This window comes from Entelurus aequoreus, linkage group LG16 (assembly GCF_033978785.1).
Source record: "Entelurus aequoreus isolate RoL-2023_Sb linkage group LG16, RoL_Eaeq_v1.1, whole genome shotgun sequence".
In the NCBI taxonomy this organism is placed as follows: domain Eukaryota; kingdom Metazoa; phylum Chordata; class Actinopteri; order Syngnathiformes; family Syngnathidae; genus Entelurus; species Entelurus aequoreus.
Window position 1 is genome coordinate 19,088,142 of NC_084746.1, and position 12,227 is coordinate 19,100,368.

Below are 12,227 nucleotides of genomic sequence, written 5' to 3' on the forward strand. Positions count from 1 at the left end.
CATTGACAATAAAGTTCGCAACTTTTGGTCGCTGATAAAAAAGCCTTGCCTGTACCGGAAGTAGCGTGACGTCACAGGTTGTGGAGCGCCTCACATCTGCACATTGTTTACAATCATGGCCACCAGCAGCGAGAGCGATTCGGACCGAGAAAGCGACGCTTACCCCATTAATTTGAGCGAGGGTGAAAGATTTGTGGATGAGGAAAGTGAGAGTGAAGGATTAGAGGGCAGTGGAAGCGATTCAGATAGGTAAGATGCTGTGAGAGGCGGGTGGGACCTGATATTCAGCTGGGAATGACTAAAACAGTAAATAAACACAAGACATATATATACTCTATTAGCCACAATACAACCAGGCTTATATTTAATATGCCACAAATTTATCCGCATAACAAACACCTCCCCCCTCCCGTCCATATAACCCACCAATACAACTCAAACACCCGCACAACACACTCAATCCCACAGCCCAAAGTACCGTTCACCTCCGTAAAGTTCATACAGCACATATATATCCCCAAAGTTACGTACGTGACATGCACATAGCGGCACGCACGTACGGGCAAGCGATCAAATGTTTGGAAGCCAAAGCTGCGTACTCACGGTAGCGCGTCTGCTATCCAACTCAAAGTCCTCCTGGTTGTGTTGCTGCAGCCGACCGCTAATACACCGCTTCCCACCTACAGCTTTCTTCTTTGCTGTCTTCATTGTTCATTAAACAAATTGCAAAAGATTCACCAACACAGAAGTCCAGAATACTGTGGAATTATGCGATGAAAACAGACGACTTAATAGCTGGCCACAATGGTGTCCTAATATGTCCGCTACAATCCGTGACGTCACGCGCAAACGTCATCATACCGAGACGTTCTCAGCAGAATATTTTGCGGGAAATTTAAAATTGCACTTTACTAATCTAACCCGGCCGTATTGGCATGTGTTGCAATGTTAAGATTTCATCATTGATGTATAAACTATCAGACTGCGTGGTCGGTAGTAGTGGGTTTCAGTAGGCCTTTAAAGAGGTTATTAAGTGTTCAATATGATTTTAGAATTCATAATTTTGAGTGTTTACCATGCTTTTGTTGACACTTCTTTTTCTTTCTGCCTTGATAGCTGAGGGCTTTATATAATCAGTTTACATTTTAAATAAAAATGTTTACATTTAATATATTTTTGTCATGGTCCTTATTATATAGTCTTTAAAATATCAATAATTATTGACATTGACCAATATAAAACACTTGATACTGTTTTCAGCCATATCGCCCAGGCCTGGTTTGAATCAAAAATCGCTAAGTTTGGCATACTGATCCCTCCTGTAAGTCTTATTCTCTGGCAGGCCATGTGTGTAAAAAGCAAAGTTACAATGCCATCTATTGTACGGAGTTGTTCATATCCCATTATAATGTGTTGATGATCTTGAATGTATGGGAAAGACTGTGTAAGGTACATTGTGGTTGTCTACCACCATGCTTTCTGTAGTTTCAAGTTGTAAAAAGTTAAAGTTAAAGTTAAAGTACCAATGATTGTCACACACACACTAGGTGTGGTGAAATTTGTCCTCTGCATTTGACCCATCCCCTTGATCACCCCCTGGGAGGTGAGGGGAGCAGTGGGCAGCAGCGTAGCCGCGCCCGGGAATCATTAGAGTGATATTTTGATCTAAATCCTAAAAATCTTTAATGCCAGGAATGTCAAAAGATATTTGTGTATAACACAGAAAGTTTGAATATATATATATATGTATAATAAAAAAAATGTTTATCAGTTTGAACATCAAATATGTTGTCTTTGTAGCATATTCAACTGAATATAGTTTGAAAATGAATTGCAAATCATTGAATTCCGTTTATATCTAACACAATTTCCCAACTCATATGGAAACGGGGTTTGTATACATATATATATATATATATATATATATATATATATATATATATATATATATATATATATATATATATATATATATATATATATATATATATATATATATATATATATATATGTATATATATGTATATATATATATATATATATATATATATATATATATATATATATATATATATATATGTATATGTATGTATGTATGTATGTATGTATGTATGTATGTATGTATGTATGTATATATATGTATGTATATATATATATATATATATATATATATATATATATATATATATATATATATGTATGTATGTATGTATGTATGTATGTATATATATATGTATATATATATATGTATATATATATATATGTATGTATATATATATGTATATATATATATATACAAACCCTGTTTCCATATGAGTTGGGAAATTGTGTTAGATGTAAATATAAACGGAATACAATGATTTGCAAATCATTTTCAACCCATATTCAGTTGAATATGCTACAAAGACAACATATTTGATGTTCAAACTGATAAAAAATTTTTTTTTTTGCAAATAATCATTAACTTTAGAATTTGATGCCAGCAACACTTGACAAAGAAGTTGGGAAAGGTGGAAATGAATACTGATAAAGTTGAGGAATGCTCATCAAACACTTATTTGGAACATCCCACAGGTGAACAGGCAAATTGGGAACAGGTGGGTGCCATGATTGGGTATAAAAGTAGATTCCATGAAACGCTCAGTCATTCACAAACAAGGATGGGGCGAGGGTCACCACTTTGTCAACAAATGCGTGAGCAAATTGTTGAACAGTTTAAGAAAAACCTTTCTCAACCAGCTATTGCAAGGAATTTAGGGATTTCGCCATCTACGGTCCGTAATATCATCAAAGGGTTCAGAGAATCTGTAGAAATCACTGCACGTAAGCAGCTAAGCCCGTGACCTTCGATCCCTCAGGCTGTACTGCATCAACAAGCGACATCAGTGTGTAAAGGATATCACCACATGGGCTCAGGAACACTTCAGAAACCCACTGTCAGTAACTACAGTTGGTCGCTACATCTGTAAGTGCAAGTTAAAACTCTCCTATGCAAGGCGAAAACCGTTTATCAACAACACCCAGAAATGCAGTCGGCTTCGCTGGGCCTGAGCTAATCAAAGATTGACTGATACAAAGTGGAAAAGTGTTCTGTGGTCTGACGAGTCCACATTTCAAATTGTTTTTGGAAACTGTGGACTTCATGTCCTCCGGACCAAAGAGGAAAAGAACCATCCGGATTGTTATAGGCGCAAAGTTGAAAAGCCAGCATCTGTGATGGTATGGGGGTGTATTAGTGCCCAAGACATGGGTAACTTACACATCTGTGAAGGCGCCATTAATGCTGAAAGGTACATACAGGTTTTGGAGCAACATGTTGCCATCCAAGCAACGTTACCATGGACGCCCCTGCTTATTTCAGCAAGACAATGCCAAGCCACGTGTTACATCAACGTGGCTTCATAGTAAAAGAGTGCGGGTACTAGACTGGCCTGCCTGTAGTCCAGACCTGTCTCCCATTGAAAATGTGTGGCGCATTATGAAGCCTAAAATACCACAACGGAGACCCCGGACTGTTGAGCAACTTAAGCTGTACATCAAGCAAGAATGGGAAAGAATTCCACCTGAGAAGCTTAAAAAATGTGTCTCCTCAGTTCCCAAACGTTTACTGAGTGTTGTTAAAAGGAAAGGCCATGTAAAACAGTGGTGAACATGCCCTTTCCCAACTACTTTGGCATGTGTTGCAGCCATGAAATTCTAAGTTAATTATTATTTGCAAAAAAAAATTAAGTTTATGAGTTTGAACATCAAATACCTTGTCTTTGTAGTGCATTCAATTGAATATGGGTTGAAAAGGATTTGCAAATCATTGTATTCCGTTTATATTTACATCTAACACAATTTCCCAACTCATATGGAAACGGGGTTTGTATATTTATAAAAAACCCTACACATTTTAAACAGGAAGAGGTGTGCCAATCCCGTCAATGTCGAGTGCTGTCCCTACCCAGTCCCAAACTGGGAGCTGCTCAGAAGATCGTTACGCTGCTCTGGCTGAGTTGGACAACAAGCTGAGCTCCTCTGCAGGCAGCAATGTGCAAGGGTAAGACATGTTACTGACACACACACACACACACACAAATAATTGACAATATTTTTGTGAAAAATTATAAATTACTGGCTGTCCCTAAAAAGGAGTTGTCAGTTAAAAATATGACTATCAAAGAAACTACATGTTCTACTGACAACTCAGCTTGCATTTAATTCAATGAGATGACAAAGCATTTAGCCAGTATTGATGTTATTTGAACACTGATAAAGTTAGTAGTTAAATAAAGGATGAGTGAGCATCCCAGTAAACAAACTAAAAACTTTATAAACAAGTTGTGACAACGTTCCCGACACTTCGCCTGCTGCATCCTAACTCCCAGTCCCAGCAGCTGAGTAAAGGACGCTGTGTTGCACTTTTAAAATTAAACCGCAACAGCAAATATTTTTCTCCTCCGCTGTATACTTTTAGTGTGAGACAAATGTGTCTGTGTCCAATATTGACCACACTTGTCGCCAGTAATAACAGCAGTGCGCTCTTAAAAACGCACGCCGAGACTCCACGGAAGTGGAAGCAAGTGAAATGAAGTAAAACAAAGCGATCAGCTCCGTTTACTCAGAGGGAAAATCTCCAAAGCAACCTTGTGTGTTTGCCACCATGTTTTCTAAAGCAATACCACACTAGTGCGCATGTGCCGGCGCTGCTGCCACACCGTTTCCAGGAAGTGAGCAGTGTTGCCTAAAACGCATTAATAAATGAAATTTTTTTGGTCATCAAACATTTAAACGGTATTACTAACCATCTGAAATTTTACCGCGGTTTATCATTACATCCCTTGAAAGTGTAGTGTGGAGATGTCACAAATAAATCTCACTATTTATCACATTTAGATGTTTAAACTTAAGGGAATCGCATTTGGGCCCAAATGGAATGGTGGATGTTAATGGTTGTCAATTTCAGTGCTGCGTGCTGGTTGCGCGTGACCATTCACTGGAGAGATCTTCGAGAACAAAAGGATTGAAAAAATCAATGAAAGAAGCATTGCTTTTGTAACATAACCCTAGCGTGCGCTAGCTGACATGTTGGGAGCAGGAAGAGAGCAGCATTTATAGCTGGAGGCAACTGCAAACAGCACCTTTTTTCAAAGATCAACTCACATCTGGAATGTGTGCAGAATTGGTCAATCGATTAGAAAGATGCTTTGTGATGTCAAAACGGTTAAACACAGGCTTGTCTTTACAGGAATTTATTTGGTCCCGTGCTCGGCTCCTCGCCAGCCCAGAATCCACCTGTTCTACCCAGCATGCAGCCTGGCTATGGAGGTGACCGTTGTCTTTTGATTTCCCCTACACATGTCAGGCGAAGGCTCATAGCCGACTTTTCTACTTCCTGTAGGTGTCCCTTCCACGAATCCCTTTGTTGTTGCGGCGGTTGCCTCGGAGATGGCGACCAACCCTTTCCAAGCCAATGGCAGAGCTCCAGCGGCAGGTGTGTGCACGCCTTAGCACCAATTGAGATATTTGTGGTTTTTACATGTAGCGATATTGCCAAGTACACTTAGAGATTTGCCTGAGTTTTGTAGAAATGTTACTTCCTTCTGTGTGTGTTTGTGTGTGTGCGCATTCAATATACACGCATGCTTTGTGTGTGTGTTTTGTAGCCTCATTTGGTACTGGCTCTATGAGCATGCCCGCTGGCTTTGGGAATGCGTCTTCATACTGCCTTCCGACCAGTTTCAGTGGAAACTTCCAGCAGCAATTCCCTGGCCAGGCCCCCATCCCTTACTCTCAACCCGGGGCCTACCACCCTCAGTCCAATGGTTAGTGGCCTCCCACGTTCCTCTGTTCTTCTACCCCACCTCCCCTTTTACCTGCTTAGCACCTGTTGGTGACTTGAAGTACTAGTATGGAAAAACAAGTTGACTTCATATGCTTAATTGTGTTACATTCTTCAATTCAACCATATCCAATTGTGTTTACAATCTGCAAAGGACGTGTAAAAATACCGTCTAAACATCACACAATGCCATAAATTCAGTCGGCCATTTTGAATATTTTGTGCAGAACATCTTAGGCCATTTCTGTACATTCGGGGTCGGATGACGTCACCGTAATAACACTTCTGCACTCTGACCATATTATTAGATCAGTCATTCCGGGAATACGCAACCATTGTAAAGAGATGTGCTGTATATCATTCACAGTCCTTATGTAAGACAAGAACACATATGTTTATGCATTCTAAATGGTAAATAAATATCTAACAATTGATTCAACAGATGGAGGGTCCTCTCATTATACTCTCTACAAACATCCAGAAAGCAACAACAATACTCCAATTACATATTGTGACCTGAAAATTAACTACATATGAGTGATATTGTTATTGTCAAGCGCTAATGCAAACGGCCTATTTTAGCAGCGCATTAGTAGCAGCGGATGCTTCTGCTTGGTCTCAAACTTGCTAAAAGTAAATGCTACATTATAATTCATGCATCTCTCACCTGTTAGTAGGCAAATGTGGCCATGGACCGACAGGCTGACATCCCGAGATGGCAAAAAAGACACAAAAAACGGTTGTTACGGCAACATTTTTTTTAACCCTTGCAATCCTCATTGTAATGAATCTTCATCTAAACGGGATTATGTGAGCGTCCCGTCGGTCGGCATCCCTAGCAAGAGTCAAAATTGTAGTGTTTGTTTTATTATGGTTAGTTTGTATGTTTAGCACCTAGCAATGCTGCTAATGCACAATAAAGCGTCACAATAAAGTGTCACAATAAAGCTACATCTGTCACTTGGCTTCTAAAACTTACTACTCATCCTCTTTGTGTTCGCGCTCAAAAATTTAAGGTGAGGACTTTATATTAAATTATATACCCCCCGCGACCCCAAAAGGCACAAGCGGTAGAAGATGGATGATGGATGGATTGATATATTACATTATATTGTATATTATATTATATTATATATCATAATTGTTCCCAAAGTAATTCTTGGCTCTCACAAAGTCTGCTTCCCAATCAACAACAATGTAGAATGGGAAGGGATCTGTGGTTCCTCTTCTACAAACCCCGTTTCTATGAGTTGGGAAATTGTGTTAGATGTAAATATAAACGGAATACAATGATTTGCAAATCCTTTTCAATCCATATTCAATTGAGTTCACTACAAAGACAAGATATTTGATGTTCAAACTCATAAACTTAATTTTTTTTTTTGCAAATAATAATTAACTTACAATTTCATGGCTGCAAGCTTTGAAAGTGGAATTCTTTCCCATTCTTGTTTTATGTAGAGCTTCAGTCGTTCAACAGTCCGGGGTCTGCGCTGTCGTATTTTACGCTTCATAATGCGCCACACATTTTCGATTGGAGACCGGTCTGGACTGCGGGCGGGCCAGGAAAGTACCCGCACTCTTTTTTTACGAAGCCACGCTGTTGTAACACGTGCTGAATGTGGCTTGGCATTGTCTTGCTGAAATAAGCAGGGGCATCCATGAAAAAGACGGCGCTTAGATGGCAGCATATGTTGTTCCAAAACCTGTATGTACCTTTCAGCATTAATGGTGCCTTCACAGATGTGTAAATTACCCATGCCTTGGGCACTAATGCACCCCCATACCATCACAGATGCTGGCTTTTGAACTTTGCGTCGATAACAGTCTGGATGGTTCGCTTCCCCTTTGGTCCGGATGACACGATGTCGAATATTTCCAAAAACAATTTGAAATGTGGACTCGTCAGACCACAGAACACTTTTCCACTTTGCATGAGTCCATCTTAGATGATCTCGGGCCCAGAGAATCCGGCAGAGTTTCTGGATGTTGTTGATAAATGGCTTTCGCTTTGCATAGTAGAGCTTTAACTTGCACTTACAGATGTAGCGACGAACTGTATTTAGTGACAGTGGTTTTCTGAAGTGTTCCTGAGCCCATGTGGTGATATCCTTTAGAGATTGATGTCGGTTTTTGATACAGTGCCGTCTGAGGGATGGAAGGTCACGGTCATTCAATGTTGGTTTCCGGCCATGCCGCTTACGTGGAGTGATTTTTCCAGATTATCTGAACCTTTTGATGATATTATGGACTGTTGATGTTGAAATCCCTAAATTTCTTCCAACTGCACTATGAGAAACGTTGTTCTTAAACTGTTTGACTATTTGCTCACGCAGTTGTGGACAAAGGGGTGTACCTCGCCCCATCCTTTCTTGTGAAAGACTGAGCATTTTTTGGGAAGCTGTTTTTATACCCAATCATGGCACCCACCTGTTCCCAATTAGCATGCACACCTGTGGGATGTTCCAAATAAGTGTTTGATGAGCATTCCTCAACTTTATCAGTATCTATTGCCACCTTTCCCAACTTCTTTGTCACGTGTTGCTGGCATCAAATTCTAAAGTTAATGATTATTTGCAAAAAAAAAAAGTTTATCAGTTTGAACATCAAATATGTTGTCTTTGTAGCATATTCAACAGAATATGAGTTGAAAATGATTTGCAAATCATTGTATTCCGTTTATATTTACATCTCACACAATTTCCCAACTCATATGGAATCGGGGTTTGTATATGACAAAAGCTTCAATATAGAATCAACTTGTGTTTCCATACTGGTACTTGAAATCACACGCATGACTTTCCCAGACATGATGTGGACAATTTCTTTGTAATTTAGGCGTGAAGGCAATTTTCCTTTTTCTTTTCCTTGTGGCAGCCTGGTGCAGTGTTTTGAGGTTATCTTTGGGCGTTTGTTTCTGTTGCTTTGGATGAAAAGCCAAATGAAGAGATCTCTGCAACACCTTTTGAATCCCCTGAATGCGATCTGACATGCTGGGGCTTCGTCCTCTTTCGCTACCCAGAAATTAGGGCTGGGCGATTATGGCTGAAAACTATATCATGGAATAAGTGTTTTATATTTGTCGATATCCATAATTATTGATATTTTTTTATGACCTATCAAAAATAAGTACCGGAAGAAAAATATATTAAATGTAAACATTCTTGTTTAAAATGTAACTTTGTTTTGGTTATAATCCTCTCAGCTATCAAGGCAGGAAGGAAATAAATGTCATCACAATTATGGAAAACAATCAATGTAAACAAAATTTTTTAAATTACATTGAACACTTAACAAGGGATGTATGTTGTTAGGATTTTATTCATACCAATATCGATATTGCTTATTGATACCAGTATTCAGCGGTACTCTTACCTGCTCCCAGTGCCACCCACACTGGTTTAAATGTAACTCAGATATTGGGTTTCACTATGTAAAGCGCTTTGAGTCACTAGAGAAAAAGCGCTATATAAATATAATTCACTTCACTTCACTTCACTACTCTTATCTGTACTGTATGTATTTGTGTAAATAAAGATGTAAAAAAATCTGGTTTTATTAGCATTTGAATTAGCACAAGAGGTTGTGCACCAGCAACATCATGTAACATCTCACAGCTGATAAGTATTTTATCTGCTTAACACCTGCTTTCTAGGTCAAGTCAACTATGCAAGGTGCAATGCAGTTCTGTCATCACCTTCTGAAGACCACGCAGATCTATCACTGTGTTTCTATTCATTACAGTTACACTCAGTATATTCATCCATTTTCTACCGCGTTTAAAATAATTGTGACAAATTAATATTAATGTATGGTATCCATGTTCTTTCACAGACCTTTAACATATCTCATATCGAATATATAATACAGTCAATTACAATGTTAGTTTGGTGTGCATTTTGTAAGAATAGGAATTTGTTATTTGTGTTTGTTGCATACGGACAGCCACTGAAGTATATGTGTCTGTGTCGTGTGTGTGTTATATAAATAAAAAGACCCAGTTATTATTTAAAATTTTCACTTTTTTGAGGTTGGGTTTATGAAGCGCCGTAGTGATGGTCGGGAGTGAAGTGACGTTCACTTCAAACTGACACTCACTTGTATTTGCATCCGTGACTTCGGGGACTAGGAGGAACTATTGTTGTCACAAACTTTTGTGTGGTTTTGCTTCCTTATTTGTGATTATTCCAAGCTGATAATCATGTACCCCTACATAGTAGTGGCACTTGAACTTAATGTGACAGACACCGTGTCATAAGTAATTTAGAATCTTAACTGTCTTCCTGGGCCGACCCAATTAGGAACCGGTACAAAAAACTACCGATAAACAGAATACATCCCTACTTAATAATAATCTCTTGAAATGAGGGTGCAGAAATAAGGAATATGTAAAAAGACATGTCTATGAATGTTCTCATTCATCAGGTCATGGTCATCTCTGGACATTCAATCAATCACAACTGGACTGTTTGGTTTGTCTTAGAAGACGTTTGGCCTCTCATCCGAGTAGACTTCATCAGTTCATGTTCATAGACTTAGATTGGTCACATCTAGTCTTAGACTTAGATAGGTCAGATCCAGTCTTAGATTTAGATTGGTCACATTTAGTCTAGGGCTGCAACTAACGATTAATTTGATAATCGATTAATCTGTCGATTATTACTTCGATTAATAATCGGATAAAAGAGACAAACTACCGTAATTTCCGGACTATAAGCCGCACCTGACTATAAGCCGCACCAGCTAAATTTAGGGGAAAATACAGATTGCTCCATATATAAGCCGCACCCGACTATAAGCCGCAGGGTTTTGATGTGTAATTACCGTAGTATATAGGGGTTCCTGCTACCACGGAGGGGATTGTCGGGAACGCAAAGCGTCCCATTTATTAACAATAAATCTTTCAATCATTCCTTCAAACTTTCACATCTTTGACATGGCGAACAGCATTCGTGCAGAGTACAAATAATACAACGGTGCAAAGTAATACAAAGTGCTCGCCTGTACGTTATCAAAATAACCAGCCTACCGGTATATGAAAAGTCAGTCTTTAATCATTGTGTCATCGTCTTCCTCCTGCGTACTAAAAGCACCGAAATCCTCTTCGTCGGTGTTGGAGAAGAACAGGCCGTAAATAAGCCGCACCCTTGTATAAGCCGCAGGGACCAGAACGAGGGGAAAAAGTAGCGGCTTATAGTCCGGAAATTACGGTACATTTCTATCCTATCCAGTATTTTTTTGAAAAAAAAAACAGCATACTGGCACCATACTTATTTTGATTTTGTTTCTCAGCTGTTTGTACATGTTGCAGTTCATAAATAACGGTTTATTTAAAAAAAAAATTATTAAAAAAAAAAAAAAAAAAAAACCTCTGCGCATGCGCATAGCATAGATCCAACGAATCGATGACTAAATTAATCGGCAACTATTTTAATAATCGATTTTAATCGATTTAATCGATTAGTTGTTGCAGCCCTAATTTAGTCTAGACTTAAAAGACGTTTGGTTTCTCATCCGAGTAGACTTCATCAGTTCATGATCATAGACTTAGATTGATCACATCTAGGCTTAGACTTAGATTGGTCACGTCTGGGCTTGGATTTAGATTGGTCACGTCTAGGCTTAGATTTAGATTGGTCACGTGTAGGCTTAGACTTGGATTGGTCACATCTAGTCTCAGACTTGGATTGGTCACATCTAGTTTCAGACTTGGATTGGTCACATATAGTCTTAGACTTGGATTGGCCACATCTAGTCTTAGACTGGTCACCTCTAGTCTTAGACTTTGATTGGTCACATCTAGTCTTAGACTTTGGTCACATCTAGTCTTAGACTTTGATTGGTCAGATCTGCTTGTGTCAAAACCCCAAATATTTATACTCTAAAACCAGAAGGGTGTGCCTGGGAAAGGATGGTTTCGCCCTATGGTAGTGAGAAAAACAACTGTTGAGATGCAAAGCCAACGACAGTCGTTGAAGTGTAATTTCCCCTTGTTAGCATTGAGGTATTGTGTGGCAGAACGATCGCTGTGGATCGACTACTACCAGTCCGAAATAATCGGAATATGTAAGCAATGCTTAATAAAGTGTAAAAAAAATAGTGCCAAGTGTGAAAATGTAAACATGAGAAGAACTATTTTTTGCATGTTTATGCCAGGAAGTTACAGCTGTGCTCGGTTGAGCGTGGCAAAGGTGGTCCACATTGGTCTGACTACAGTCCGTTTGAAAAAAATCCAAAAAACATCTATAATGATGAGGTGACTTTTCTGTTTATCAACAGTTAATTCGCTCTCTACAGCACTTATTTGTAGTTCCTCTTCTCACTCCATGCAAAGAATCAACTGCGAGACAACAAGATGGTGCAAAGAAACTTGATTGGCTGTTGGCATGTCACTCCCACTGAT

At 39.0% G+C, this 12,227-nt stretch overlaps 1 protein-coding gene across 3 annotated transcripts in view; it reads left to right on the forward strand.

Moving 5' to 3' along the window:
• The window catches only part of agfg1b (ArfGAP with FG repeats 1b), a 48,732-nt gene that overhangs the window by 35,120 nt on the left and 1,385 nt on the right, over window positions 1–12,227 (forward strand). For 2 of the 3 annotated variants that reach the window (XM_062022312.1, XM_062022311.1), the window contains 4 exons: window positions 3,904–4,042; window positions 5,231–5,310; window positions 5,384–5,476; window positions 5,649–5,807. In XM_062022312.1, the coding sequence (XP_061878296.1) occupies window positions 3,904–4,042; window positions 5,231–5,310; window positions 5,384–5,476; window positions 5,649–5,807 (471 nt within the window). The remainder of the gene's footprint in view (window positions 1–3,903; window positions 4,043–5,230; window positions 5,311–5,383; window positions 5,477–5,648; window positions 5,808–12,227) is intronic. The other variant, XM_062022313.1, reaches the window with a different exon arrangement.